This window comes from Ambystoma mexicanum, chromosome 3p (assembly GCF_040938575.1).
Source record: "Ambystoma mexicanum isolate Mex_15411 chromosome 3p, UKY_AmexF1_1, whole genome shotgun sequence".
NCBI lineage: Eukaryota > Metazoa > Chordata > Amphibia > Caudata > Ambystomatidae > Ambystoma > Ambystoma mexicanum.
Window position 1 is genome coordinate 215,974,573 of NC_090925.1, and position 14,941 is coordinate 215,989,513.

At 48.2% G+C, this 14,941-nt stretch overlaps 1 protein-coding gene across 2 annotated transcripts in view; it reads right to left on the reverse strand.

Annotated features, from left to right (window-relative positions):
• The window catches only part of CHD4 (chromodomain helicase DNA binding protein 4), a 497,532-nt gene extending 493,838 nt beyond the window's left edge, over positions 1 to 3,694 (reverse strand). For both annotated transcript variants that reach the window (XM_069650684.1, XM_069650685.1), the window contains exons 1-2: positions 3,609 to 3,694; positions 365 to 569 (exon numbers count right to left, since the gene is read on the reverse strand). In XM_069650684.1, coding sequence (XP_069506785.1) covers positions 365 to 449 — 85 coding nt within the window. In that variant the 5' untranslated portion in view covers positions 450 to 569; positions 3,609 to 3,694. The remainder of the gene's footprint in view (positions 1 to 364; positions 570 to 3,608) is intronic.
• Positions 3,695 to 14,941: the final 11,247 nt, after the last annotated feature.

Below are 14,941 nucleotides of genomic sequence, written 5' to 3' on the forward strand. Positions count from 1 at the left end.
CTGACCAGTGACGTCGTCCCGCCAAGACCAACCCCGCGCCAGCAACACCTATAGTTAGTCGACACCACCCAATCCCAATTGACTTGTGCCCCCTATAGTGTTTAGGTGTTGATGACGTTTTTTGTATTAGAAATACGCCTGTCTTTGCTATTGTCAGGCAGAGCGCTCTCGTAGGTTGCAGAGTTCTTTGCATGCCTTATCCTTGGATAAACTCCCACTTACGCTCACCCGCACTCTGTCTTGGTCTTATTCCCACTACGGGAGAGTCCCTTATTGTCTCTCATTGCGGGGAGGATCGTGCTGAATTGGGGGCGCTTCCTTTCATTGGGCTCTATGCCCAACATATACAAGCAAAGCCTCTTACCTGGCATGGGAGGGACAGTGTTGTTCATCAGTAGGTCCATCTCTTCCTCCTCACTGCCGGAACCAGGCGATAGTGGCGATGCCATGCTTCTCCAAGATGAATCCACGTCTGCTGTGGGAAAAGTTCACAATGCTACTCCACAAAACTGGCCAGCGTACACGGCGGACGTGATTCCTTCTGCCAGGATGGCACACTTGATGCCAACCTAAAAGAGCAAGAGAAGGAAAATGTAAACGTACATATAAACGGTTCACAGGTGTTGGTAACATAACAGACCCAGTGACACCTTTAAGGGGTCACATACTGTTTCAATGGTCCGCCCAACAATGTGAGGGAGACAGTTATAAGATGCTGTGTCTGCCTCGTGTGGGAACAATTGCTATTTCAAAGAGTTGATTGGGAAGGCCGAGTCACTTTGGGAAAGGCAACAATTTGTTCTTACATGAGGGTGTTGTAAGCGCAAGCAGTCTGACGCTGGGTCACGGCTGTAAGGCTTATGGTCGTGGATCTGGTTGTTTGGTTATCAAACCAAACCTACTGAAGGACAGGGCTGCGAGAAGTCTATCACCAAAGGGGCATTCCCTCACCTTTGCTATAACACAATCAGTTAACTCAAACGCGATTTTGGAGCGTTCACACTGCACTACTTTGGACGTGCAAGTGGCTGATGCCGAGTGTTATTAATTCATTTTTCATTTGTTATAGCGCCTTTCACCATAATTATGGCCCCACCGTACTTTTGGTTGAAAGCCCTTTGAGAAACCGAAGTCCAAATTTGGGAGGATCCATAGTGCGTGTGCGCATTTCAACCATTAAAGTTATGCGAGGGTGGCCAAGACCCTGGTAGTCACAGATGTCTAGGTGAAGGGGTGTGTATGGACAGCAAAAGAATGCTATGGACTAAAGAGGGCGGGGTTGGTTTAAGGCGATATGCGGGAAGCTAAATTTCCAATTTTTGTCGTTAAAAGAAGCTTCATTTTTATAGCAGAGGTGATGTGCAAAAGTGTTTGTGTTGTGTGTGCAGCGCTAAACCATACCTTCCACTAAATGGTGAGGGGAGAAATGGATAAGCTGTAAAAATAAAAATTGGTCATTCCTAGCATTGTTACGTCTCGCAGGCGATTTAAGTACTTGATGAATGCATAATATTTAGGTTAACTATTGAACGCATTCCTCAGTGGTCTCGCCAGAGATTACTTGTATCTCAAGCAAGGGTGTTTGGGGTGCGTGTGGGATGCCTGCACAAGTTAGTTCATGTGAAATTAGGGTACTCTGCGAAGCCAAGGCAAAACACGTAACGGGTCAGAGTTGAATGCGAGATTGATAAGCCCCATGGGGGTTGGGGCCTTGGATGGGCTTAAGTTGTTGGGGTCTCAAGAAGAATTGGATGGTGCACTTTATGGGTCTGCAAAAGCCTTGTCCAAGGTAAAGGGACTTGCAAGAAGTTGTCACTTGCACAGTATACCATTGCTACCCGACCCTGTGAGCTAGGTGGGCCCAGTTTGCCTTTTATAAGGGGTCAGAGATGTACACACTTCTAAAGTAACATGGAGGAGAAGCAATACACTTTGAATATCATTGCTGCACAATGGTGAGCGGGTGGAAGTCTATTACAGTGAGGTAAGAGAACCAAGTAAGGATTATTATTTGGCACCCTATCCCCGCCCCCCATCCCATTTCCTCCAAATGACAATGGTCTGGATACCATTAACAGGAACAATACGCCAACTTCTATACAAGCCTTGAAGCCCACTAGAGTGGATCTGCTATAGTATTAAATATTTATTGTGCAACACAAGTACACCACGAGGTTTCTGTGAGTGGGGGGTGCATTTCCTCATTTGAGACATGCATCATGAGCAAACGTCTAGTAAGGTGCATCATGAGCAAACGTCTATAAGGTAAGCTGGGCCCAATATGTTTTTTGGGGACTTTTGTTCTTGAATGCATTACTTTTGCCAACGAGGGCTGTGCCCTCCACGTGGATTTGGGGGCTCTTGTGCGTACTGTGGCCCGAGTGGATGGGCTTCCACCAACAGCTGGACTAGTAATTTAATGTGAGGACATCCTCCAGATAAAATTACCACAGGTAAGGGAGGGTTGTATGCGTTGGGACCATTTGCTTGGGGGTACAGGTGTGGAGAAATTAAGTTGAATGGGGATGTTATGGGTGCCATTGCCCGAATAAAGGTCTTCGTGGGATGGTCCTTATTGTCTATGGGTTAATTCTCGGTGAAATTAAACGGGCTTGGTTCTCGGAGGTCCAGTACGTGTAGGGGGTCTCGTCGTGGGTATGAGACTACTGTTTGTGAACTAGTCACTGGGTTTGGTAAGGGAGCCGAGTAGGCATTTTCTGGAACAGGATGTCAGTGCATGCTCAGAGCTAGAAGTCTGAAAGAGCCATTTGGCAGGCTGTAAGACTGCCTTTCGTAGGGGGCGGGAGGGGGAGCTTTGAGGGGTGTTTCTCCGAGGACCCAGGGATATGTGTACCGCCGTGTCGCTGTGGTGGATTATGTGAGTTTTTGTGCGCGTGTGCGGGGGCTCTTTGTCCTCGACGCTCTGCTTGGAGGGGGCGGGGGGTGCATCACACTCCTAGACAGTCCTCGCCCTACAGGGGGCGCACTCGGCGAACTGTGGGGGAGGCTCGGGCAGGGGAGCCCGTTCTGCTCTGCACGGCGGAGGGAGTTGAGGCCTCGGTGCTCGGAGTAAAAGGTCCCCCGAGGCCGCTCTCGCGCGTAGAGGACTGACAGTACATCTCTCTCAGCTACAGTGACACCTCGCGCCCCCCCCACTCTCGCTTCCCCACCCGCCGCCATTTTCTCCCCCAGCTCAGCTGACAGGTGCGCCTCATGTTGACCCCCCCTCCCCCCACCAGCGAGCACCCGAACCCCCGGCCTTGTGGCCGCTTCCGGAAAAGGACCCTCAATACATCGTCCCATGCCTCCGCGACTGTGCCCTAGAGTAAGCCTTGTAGCGCCACAACCCGGACCGGGAGGTGCAATCGTAAACACTCTCCAACCAGAAACACTATCCCCGCTCCCAAAAGCATCCCAGTCCCTGTGCCCCCTCCTCGTGGTACCGTCCATCCGTGAGGAGTGGACTCGGTTCCGGAGCCTCACACCGGGAGGTTATTTCCCCACCCACCTACACCGAAAGGGGTTTCACTTTTCATGACCCCTGTGGGCCCGGCACCTTCACCTGGTCCCCGTACGGGCTATACGTGTGTTGCTGAGCGCCCCCTCACCTCTCCGTGTCCCGCTCCCTCCTGTGCTCCTCGCCGGCTGATATTCCTCCTCCTCTTCCTCTCTGACCCCCCCACCACAAGGCCCCTCCCCCATCGTCACCACGGCAACCGCCGCCCGTCACCCTGGAGACCGCCCCCTCCCTGTACAGAGCGCGCGCTCTCAGCCGGACATCCCATAATAGTCGCACGGACATCCCATAATACTCATTCCCTCCACCACCCCACTGACATCCCATAATATTCAACACAGGAGGGAGGGGTCAGAAGGGTCAGCTCAAGGCATCCCATAATACTCACGCGCTCCAGGACATCCCATAATACTAAAACAGCAACCCATGCTGGTGTGCATAATACACAGCCCCCTCGCCCCAGGCTTCTCATAGTATTCAAAACACAAGAACTTGGGCACCCAGAACAGCCCAAAATGCTTCCACACAGCAGCATGGACACCCCAGGACACACAACACTATTAATAGTGGCATATGTATCTAATACTCACCCTACAATAATATTCATATCACGAAGTATCCTTCCTCAATACCCCCCACTCATTGGACTGGGGCACACCTGGATAATCATAAATACTTGCACACAGGAGCACTGACACCACAGGACGCCAGAACATGTTAAGGTTATGTTATTTGGCATGTATATAGCACTCAATATATCACTGGTATGACCTCAAAGCGCTGGTAGGTTGAATGCCCTTGGGAACCGCAGTCCAGGTCAGTCCAGAGAATAGGGTGTAACAGGGTGCTTGGGTGCACCGATTATGTGCGCAGCTGATGCCAATGCCTGATGGTAGCTTCATTCTAGCATTAGGTGTGGTGGTATTTGATATCAGTTGAATGTGTGCAGTCTGGAGGCAGTTCACCAAGACTGGGTTTTGGCTGCATTAGGCCTGTGTAGGACGATTGTTCGTGGGTATAGCTGTGTTTTATCAGAATGTTGAGGTGTTCATGGAGTATTGTTCGTATGTGAGCAGCTCGGCCGAATTGATGAAGGGGTGTAGCTGCGCTCTAATTGTGTGTTGGTATAGAGTAGAGAGTGAGCATAGTGATAGGAGAGGTGAATGTCTGTGTCTAGTTCTGATCTAACGAGCTTGGTATTCCGGATTTCAAGTGCACGTTTGTGATTGCTGTGTTCAGAGTAAACTTATTAGTGACTTAATAGGCGCTTTCATTGGCGTCATAGCTCCTGATCTCATTGAACATTTGTCATCAAGTTGTATGTCTCAGTCGCCTTAGTCGGTTTTATGGAAAGAGCCAGGATTTTAGAGCTTTGCATAAGGTCATGTAGTAGTGGGTGTGTCAAATATGAGGGGGGAGTAAGTTGGGGCTAAGGTTGAGAAGGCGGATTCTTAGATCCGTACAGAATTAGAGGTTGGAATCACTAGAAATAGTGCAGTGCTTGATCTTAGGGTGTGAGAAGGGAGGTAGGGTTTTAACTTCTCTTGTATGTACGTTGGGCCAGTCTGCTCGGTGGGTAATGCAAAGTGTCTTTAAGGTGGCCCTTCGTCCAACTGGGAGCCAGTGCAGGGTTCGGAGAGCGGGTGAGACATGGTCTCTGTGTCCCAGGGCGAGGAGGAGTTTGGCAGCAGCATTTTGGGTTCTTCGGAGTTTACTACGTTGGTATGCTGGTGCTCCCAGGTAAAAGGAGTTGGCATTCCCCCCGCACGTTTCCCCTTCCCCTCCCCACTGCACTTGCACGATCTTAATGTTACATGGCTAGTAGGATCGTTGTTGGCCAAAATAGACCTTTTGCGGGCGATAAGCGAGTAGCCAGGGGGGAAGGCCTCATGACCAACTGGTGCAAAATCATCTGAGAACCAGGTTTCGGTGATAAAAATAAGGTCTGGATTGTCAGAGGATAGGAGGTCAAAGATGCTGTGCATGTTTCTTGCAACGGAGCAGGCATTAAAGAGGATGCATGTGACTTCGTGAGGGGAGGTTGTTTTATTGATGCTCATTGCTAGGTGTGCTCGGTGGACATGGGTGCCAGTTGAGGAAGGGGATGTGGTGGGATCATTCTGGGTGGTCGAGACTTGCCGGGGGGTAGAGGAGGAGCTGGAAGTCTGCAGATTTTGAGTGTTGCATGAGAGGGTTACGTCGATGGGGCGGGAAGCGTAGGTGGGCAGTGGTAGGTGTGTGAGAGACGAGGAGGGGGATCAGGGCGAGTTGGGAAGGTGATGAGTGGATCACTTGAGGTGTGGGGGTTTAGGTGGGTTGTTTTTAGTTCTAGTCTGGACGCCGCTGGGGGTTTCAGTGTATTGGGTGAGAAGTCAAGATAAAGGGGGTGGAGACAGGGAGAAGGAGGAGGGGAAGGTCTGAAGGTAGAGGTGGGAAAGGCTGGGAGATTGGACTGATGGAGAAGTGGTGAGGTATGGAGAGGACCAGACACTCTTTTGGCTTTTTGTGGGTTTTGGTGCCGTAGGAGTGTGGAAGAGGGTAGGAAGGTCAGAGGGGCAAGGGGTTGAAGCTACCATTCTATAGAGAGCGAGACACGTTGCTTTCAGAGAAGGGAAGGGATATGAAGGGGCAGGTCTGTGGGTGGGGGTCGAGTATGGGCTGAGGGGGACGGAGAGGGCGGCATGAGAGGTAGGTTGGGAGGGTGGCGAGTTCCTCAGGGGGCACAAGGGTGGCATGGTAGAGGTGGGGGACTCACAATGTTTCGAGTGCCAGAGAGCTCCTCTGGCTTGTGAGTTTGATATTGGGCGTGGTGTCTGGATGGGGACTGTGGGATTGTTCTCAGTAGATGCTAGAGGGAAGGTGGATGTTGATGAGTTCGGGTGGTTTGAGGAGTGGGGGATGAGCGTTTGAGGAGACAGGTGTTTGGTGCGCCAGAGTGCTCCTCTGCTATTAGAGCTGGAGGGGGGTTGATGGTGAGCAGGTGGGCAGGCGGCGTGTGGGTGTACTGATGCGTGTGTGGAGGGGTTGTGGGTTGCAACCAGATGTGGGATAAAGGGGGGGTTCATGAAGTTGGGTGCTAGAGTGTTAGGCAGAATCCTGTGCAGTACCCTTAGGGACCACTACACAAGATTAAGACTACAGATGCTAGTACAATTTCAACTTTGGTACAAGCCTGTACTACACAGTTAGAGTGGTAGCAGTAGCAGAGCAGCCAGACTTATCTCAAGAGCAAATGAGCAGTAGTAGAGATTACACAAAGGACTACAATTACAGTGACTCAAGCAAACACTGGCTCAAGGTTTCTGGTTAAAAAATAGAAGTACATTTATTTTTAAACCATCTGTTCATAAAACACTTCACTTCTATTAAATTAAAACCACACTTCAAATATATTACACACAACCAATTCCCCTTGTGCAGATAAATTCAAGGTAAGTACATTGGATTTGACGGATCGGTGTTGTGAAACAAAGACTTTTCCGTGGGTTAATACGCAATCACCTTTTGACAGTAATGACAGTTCGGTCTTACTAAAGAAAGGCGTACCCGCGAAGATAAATGTTACAGAAGTCAAACACACTTAGCACATGAATTAACACAAGAGAATAGGGGATGAAAATCATAGGCAATACTTGTGTCAAGGCAGATAGAATCAGAAGCTACTTTCTAAAACATAGATAAAAGTCAATAGGCCTGCACCAGTGTCAAATGGGACAGGGGTCCTGTTGTCGAGGATCAGAACAGTTCACGATTCGAGATTGCCAGAAGTACATAGATATTGTCAAAAGGGAAGCAAAATTTATAAGAGGGAAGGAAGATAAGGACAAGCCTTTGGTGAGGAGAAAAGGTTCACCCCAATTCCTCGAAGTCGGACACAGTACCTTATTCGTTTGAAGAAAAGCTGGTGCTACGGCAGTTGTTCCTGGTAGTTCCTGCAGACTCACGGGTGCTGGAGCTTCAGTCGTGGGGACTAGAAGGAGGACGTCTGGAGCGATCTGCACTACCCAGGGATGGGGCCAGCAGCAGCGAAGCAATGGTGAATAAAAGGGCACTCCTTTAAAACAGGAGAGACTCTTCAGATGTCTATCCGAACCACTACAGCTGTGTGCAACGATTTCGACCAAGAAGAGGATCCTCTGACTGTTGAAGGTGAGCTGGTTGATACCACCAGGCTCAAGGGAAGAAGACTCTGGACTGGATCTTCTCTTGTCGTTGAAGGGTAGATAGATCAGGACTGCAGCAGGGCTTCACCGGGACTCGGGAGTTGTAGCAGCCGTCTTCTTCTCCGCTTCTCTCCGGTTCTTTGCAGTTCCAGTGGTGACTCGGACTTCCAGCCCAAGAGTCCTGCCTTTTATTCCAAAATCCCCCATTCACACAGCCTGGCTGTCAATCACTCAGCAAGGGGGTTGTCCGGCCCGGACAACCACCTCAGCCAATCGACACAAAGTGCGAATTGGGTCTCCAAGGAGACCCTGTGCAGGGAGTGACTAAACCCCTCCCTCACATCAGCCCACCTAGACACCCAGACGCCAAAGGAGGGCTTCTGGACAGAAGCCCGCCAAAGGTCGGCGAACAAAGAAGGCAAACCTGGTTTGCCGCGCAAAGTAAAACACAAGAAGGGTTCTAACAAAAAGAAATGGCGATAAAACCCAACCGGAGCCAAATTAAAAAGTATTTGGTCAAGTGGGTTTAAGTTCGAGGCTAATACAATAGCCTAAAACAGTACCACGTTTATATACTATAATTGCGGTAGAAAAGATAGGGTAGGTACCACTGCCACCAGGCAAGTCTTAGCTTTAAGGGAGCAAAACAAAGCTCCAAGAGGCGCAGACAAAAAGGAGTAGGAATTAACCCTTTCCAGTACTCCATGTAAGATGGGGTGTACTGGGTCTGCAGTTTAAATGACTACATAAAGTAAATGGCAACTTTACCTGTTTCTGGGGGACAGTAATCAGCCCCAGAAAAATTGAGTCAGTGGGAAGTCTTAAAGACAACCCTGTGTCACTGCACTGAAGGTGCTGTGTAACACACACACAAAGTTGGGCTCATGGAGTGGTGTGGCTCCAGAGCCCAAGATCACACAAACAGTAGAAATACCCATGGCAAAACACATGTAAATGTGGGAAAAAGGTTCACACTCTTACCAGGTGGAAAACATAAACCCCAGAAATCCAGCAAAGCTGCTGAGGGACTCACTAGGTAAGGGAAATTAGCCATGAATAAGAATTCTCACTAACACTCACCCACCCTCCCCCCCACACAGACTAAGGGACAGGAAGATTTAATCCACTCCTGGATGGATCTCATACCTGTAGTCAGTTATAAACATCCTAGAGAGACCATCAGCATTTTGGTGGTGACTTCCTTCTCTGTGTTCAGACTCACTCACTCCCATAGGATAACATTGGGGATTGGACTGGTAGTGCATTGATGGTGACAAGATGGAGGCCCCCACATATTTCGGTTCCCAGAACTGCATGTGCAGTCTAGTCTTTTTGGTGTGGTTCTGCCTAGATACACCTGGGATACCCAGAGACTATTTAAGCCATGCCCAGGCTGAGAAACATGCTTTGTGTTTTCTGCACCTGCAGCGTGACACTCACCGTGTTCGGATCGGTCTCCAGTAGGCCTGCATCTTTCTTCTGCGCTCAGCTCCTGGAAGAACAAGAACACAGTTAGGAACAGCCTTACCTTGCTGCGCTTCTGACCATCATTCATTGCTCCTTCTGTTCTGCGGGCATCTTCGGCGGTGTCATTCCCATCCCGGCACGCCGCTTCCCAAGGAAAAGGGAAAAGAACAGAAAAAAGGCATTAGTAAGCATTCTACAAATCTTTGCTTGTTGTTAAATATTGTACAAGCTTCAAACGCTTACCTGAATCCCAGCCGCTCTGGGAGAATTCTGTCTCCGGAACTTCTCATCGTTCTGCAAGAGGGAAAAGACACTCCAGGTTAGCGCGGAAACATCCAGAGGTGCTGCATACCACGCTTATTCACCGCATTTGTTCTTCATAATCGGCATCCACGCTGAAAATGTTGCAGCACCTAAAAGACACAGGAAAATAACTCAGTTCAATACAAATACAAAAGGGGTGCATCGCACATCACGCTCTCACTCACCTTCAGCGCTACTCATCTCAGCAGCACGCCGCCATCCCCGGACGCCAGCCATCATCTAAGGAAAGAAAGGAGCGAAGTTAGAGAACCATTCAAAAGACTCATTATACTTACCTGTCGGACTCTTACAGTGAAGTAACTAGGCAGCAACGAGCCCGCATCAATCAATGCACCCCTGCGCTGAAAGCAGGACGGAGAGCACACTATCCAAGAAAACAAGGTGAGCTGTGGATCAAAGGGAAGGGTTGGACCCCGGGGAAGAAGGGGTTCAAGCACACAGAGACAATAGGGAGTTAAACTCTACCAATCCTGTGTTTCAGGCCCAGTCTCCAGTCGAATAGCCTCCAGGGAAGGGTTCAAGGTCGTAAGAGGTCAGAACAGGCTGAGTGACGTCCCCGTGGATACCAGGTGAGCGTTACAGTTTGCCATGCAGAAGTCCTCCATCCCATTCAGAACTTGATTGACCATCCTCTGAAATGTAGCCGGTGGATCCTTTAGTCCAAAAGGCATTACCTTAAACTGGTAGAGGCCTGCTGGGGTGGAGAATGCAGTTTTCTCCTTGGCATGGTCTGTCAGGGCTATTTGCCATTAGCCTGAGGTTAGGTCAAATGTGCTGAGGTACTTGGCTGCACCAAGTTTATCCATAGCTCATCTGTCCTAGGTAAATGATGGGCATCAGTCTTTGTGACTTCATTTAGAGCTCTATAGTCCACGCAGAATCTCAACTCCTTGGATCCTGCCTTTGGTACAAGCACAACTGGGCTAGACCATGGACTAGTAAAGGGTTCTATAATCCCGAGATCAAGCATCTTGTTGACCTCATTCTTTATGTGGGTTCTTACATTGTTTGACATTCTGTACCCCCTGCTTTTCACAGGTAAACAGTCACCATTGAGGATATCATGCTGGCCCCAAGGGGTCAAGCCTGGTGAAAGTGACAACAGGGAGGCAAACTGATTCAACAGTAATTTGCACTCATCCTGCTGGTCAGATGTTAGACTGGAAGAGAGATTAACTCCTTCCACTTTCTCATCTAAAGGTAAGCCTCTCAGGAGGTCAGGTAGAGGTTCACTCTCCTCCTCCTCTGAAGCTGAAGCTAGAGGCAAAGCTCCTCTTTCAGGTCTAGAGACATAAGCCTTCAAACGGTTGGCGTGTAAGACTCTGGGAGCCTCCTTAGGATTGCCTAAGTCCACCAGATAGTTCACCTCTACCCACAACTCTGAAGGGTCCTATCCATCTGTCCTGCAGGGCCCTCTGCCTTGTGGATACCATAACAAGAACAAGCTGGTCTTGAGTAAACTCAACCATGTTAGCCTTCTGGTCATGCCAATGTTTGACCAGAGCTTGACCAGCCCTCAAGTTGTCACTTGCCTCTGCCATCATGTGTGACATTCTCCTCCGGAGACCTATCACATAGTCAGTTACTCTGACTGGCTTGGGGGAAGGAGCACTCTCCAACCCCTCCTTAATCAGGGCCAATGGACCTCTGACTGGATGGTGATAGAGAAGTTCAAAGAGACTGTAACCTACTTCCTCCTGAGGGACTTCTCTATATGCAAAGATAAGGCATGGCAGTAGAAGGTCCCACATTCTTTTAAGGGGTTCTTCTAAAGCACCTATCATGCTCTTCATAGTTCTGTTAAACTTCTCTACCAATCCATTGGTTTGTGGTGGTAGGCAGTAGAGAACTTCTAAGTGACTCCACAGGTTTTCCACATGGCTTGCAAGTAGTGGGACATAAAATGTGATCCCCTGTCAGATATCACTTCCTTAGGAAAACCTACTCTGGTAAAAATACCAAGTAGGGCCTTAGCCACAGCCGGAGCCGTAACAGTTCCCCTAGGTATTGCTTCAGGATACCTAGTAGTATGGTCTACTACAACCAGGATAAACCTGTTACCTGAAGATGTGGGAGGGTCAAGAGGACCAACAATGTCAATCCCGACCCTCTCAAAAGGGACTCCCACCACTGGGAGATGCACCAAGGGTGCCACATTCTTGGCTCCACTCTTGCCAGAGGTTTGGCAAGTGTGACAGCTCCTACAGAATGTGTCTACTTCTGAACCCATATTAGGCCAGTAGAAGTAAAGTGAGAGCCTTTCCTTGGTCTTCTTAAAACTTAAGTGACCAACCAAAGGTATCTCATGGGCTAACTGTAGGAACTGGAGTCGGTGCACTAGCAGCACTACAAGTCTTTTGCAGTCCCCAGGGGTTGACTCAGTCGGTTCACTGAAGAAGAGGCCATCTTCCCAGTGCAACCTATACTTCCCAGGCTCTTCCCCATCGAGCTGAGAAGCTGCCTGTAGGCAAAGACCTTCAAGAATAGGACACTCTCTTTGTCCTCTGCTGAAGTCTGCCCTGTTGGGTCCACCTTCTGCCAGTAAAGACTGCAGCTCAGGATGTTCAACAGGGTCAAGATCTCCAACCAGAGTAAGATCTTCTTCCAGATCTGAGTCCTCAGTATCTGGTGGAACCATACAGGGCTGAACCTCACACTCAGCCTCAGTTGGTGGAGGAGTCACAGGTGTGATTTTGGACAGTCTTGGTGATGTCCTTGTAGCCACAGGGGTGCTTGCTGTTTTCTTGCTGGTAGACCTGGGTTTCCCCTTTGTCTCTTTTTGTCTTGCAATAGCAGTAAGTAAGTCCTGTGTACTTGGGGTGATAGCTTCTTCTATCAAGTCCACAGGAGAGCCTCTCAAGGTTCTCTCCGTAGCAGACCTGGTGAGCTCCTGCTTCCTTTTACTGGGAGGTCTGGAGGTACTAGACACAACTCCAAGAGTTTTCAGGTCATTACCCAACAGAACTCTCACAGGTACGTCACTCTGCACACTAACAGGTATTCTGACAGTCATGTCATTGCACTGGATGAGAGCTGGTAACTGGGGAACCATTTGCACAGGGCCTCCAGCTAACTTGGTTAGGTGTTTGGGTGCCTTAGCAACATCCTCTACCTTGAAAAAAGATTAATCAACCACAGTTATGCTGGCTCCGGTGTCTCTGATGGCAGGTGTCTCCTGACCATTCACAAGAACACTATCTTTATAATACTCTTTAGTATTATCTGGGATTGAGTTATAGACATCTAAGTTCTGTTGTTCCCAAAGACCCAAGGACACTAAAGAAACACTAGCTGAGACTCTCATGGGTTCATCGGCCAGTAATTGAAAGTTTCTACTTGTCATTGGTACTTCTTCCACCTGGGAGAAGGCTAAGGAGACAGTGTGGACCCCTGAAGGTTTACCCTTACATCTGGGATCCCCTTTCACATGGTCAGTAGCTTCACAAACAAAACATTTACCAACTGCCCTATTGAATGGAGGCTTACTCTGACCTCCACCTGGTTTAGCACCAGATGGTACACTAGCCTGATTCGGTTTCCCTTGTGGCTTACCCTGGTTCTGTTTGGGGCCCTTTTTTGGATTGGAATTATTGGAATTCTCTGTTATCTTTCTTTGGCTGCTTTCCCTCATCCTTTTTCTGAGTTGCCCCAGAATCCTTGCGAGTAGCCCTCTTGGCAACCCACAAGTCAGCAGCCTTAGCTAACTTCTTAGGATTCATCTCCTTTGAATCAGCCACGTGCTGTCTAAGCTCAGGAGAGCAGGCATCATAAATTGACTCCAACATAACAAGATTCCTCAAACCTTCATAAGTGTTCACTTTGTAACCCTTAACCCAACCATCTAAGTTTTTCAAACAGTCACACACCCAGGTAGCCCAAGGGGTACCATCATGCTTTTTGAGGGTCCTAAACCTCTTAAGGTACTGGGAAGGGGTCTTCCCAAATATAGCTATCAAATCTAGCTTCACACACTCATAATCCTGCTTATCCACCTCCCCCAACTCCATTACAGCATCACTTGCAACAGGGGGAGCCTAGAGAAAAGCCAAGGAATCAACTGATTCACTGAGATACCCTGAATCCCATGATTGTATTCAAACATTGCTAACCAATCCAAAACATTAAGTTTAGTCTCATACATACCAATTATTTCCTTTGGCATACGGGGTCTGTTAGGACTGGAAGACCTAGAAGATCCTGGGAAAGAAGCATTTTCTACAGACAATTTCTTCATCTCTAAAGCATGAGCCATCTCCATTTCTCTGAGCCTTAATTCTTGATGTTTCATGGCAGTGTGTGCATCAATACGTTTCACTTCTAATTCAAGTCTCATTTTCTCAAGTTCAATAAATTCAGGAGTGAGTGTAGGACCTGTTGGGTCCCTGTGGACAGAGGTTGTGGCTTCTGAGCAGGCAAGGGAGTTGTAAGGTTTCCTAACAAGGACTCATCTACTTCTTCTAATTCAACACGTTCAGAAACAGAAACATCAGTATCCACATTTGCTGGAGGTGTAGGCCCTTCTGACCCACTCCCCAGACTTTGTTTTCCCAATAACTTAGCAACCAGTTCAGATTGTTTTCCTTTACCAGAGAGGCTCCTCTCTCTACACATGGTTCTTAAAACCTCAGCAGTGTAGTTTAAGAGACATGATTTTTCAGTTAACAGATTTCTGTGGTGTTTAGCCTTGTGGTTAGTAGACCCAAGGTAATAGCAGCACTCTTGTGTAATCACTATACTTAATAATCCCACCGCTGTACACCAGTGTTAGGCAGAATCCTGTGTAGTACCCTTAGGGACCAGGACTACACAAGATTAAGACTACAGGTGATAGTGCAATTCCACCTTTGGTACAGGCCTGTACTACACAGTTAGAGTGGTAGCAGTAGCGGAGCAGCCAGACCTATCTCAAGAGCAAATGAGCAGTAGTAGAGATTACACAAAGGACTACAATTACTGTGACTCAAGCAAACACTGACTCAAGGTTTCTGGTTAAAAAATATAAGGACAGTTATTTTTAAACCATCTGTTCATAAAACACTTCACTTCTATTAAATTAAAACCACACTTCAAATATACTACACACAACCAATTCCCCTTGTGCAGATAAATTCAAGGTAAGTACATTGGATTTGACGGACCGGTGTTGTGAAACAAAGACTTTACAGTGGGGTAATACACAATCAATTTTGACAGTAATGACAGTTCGATCTTACTAAAGAAAGGCATACCTGCGAAGATAAATTTTACCGAAGTCAAACACACTTAGCACATGAATTAACACAAGAGAATAGGGATAAAAATCATAGGCAATACTTTTGTCAAGACAGATAGAATCAAAAGCTACTTTCTAAAATGTAGATAAAAGTCAATAGGCCTGCGCCAGTGACAAATGGGACAGGGGTCCTGTTGTCGAGGATCACAAGATTAGAACAGTTCACGATTCGAGATTGCCAGGAGTACTTAGATATTG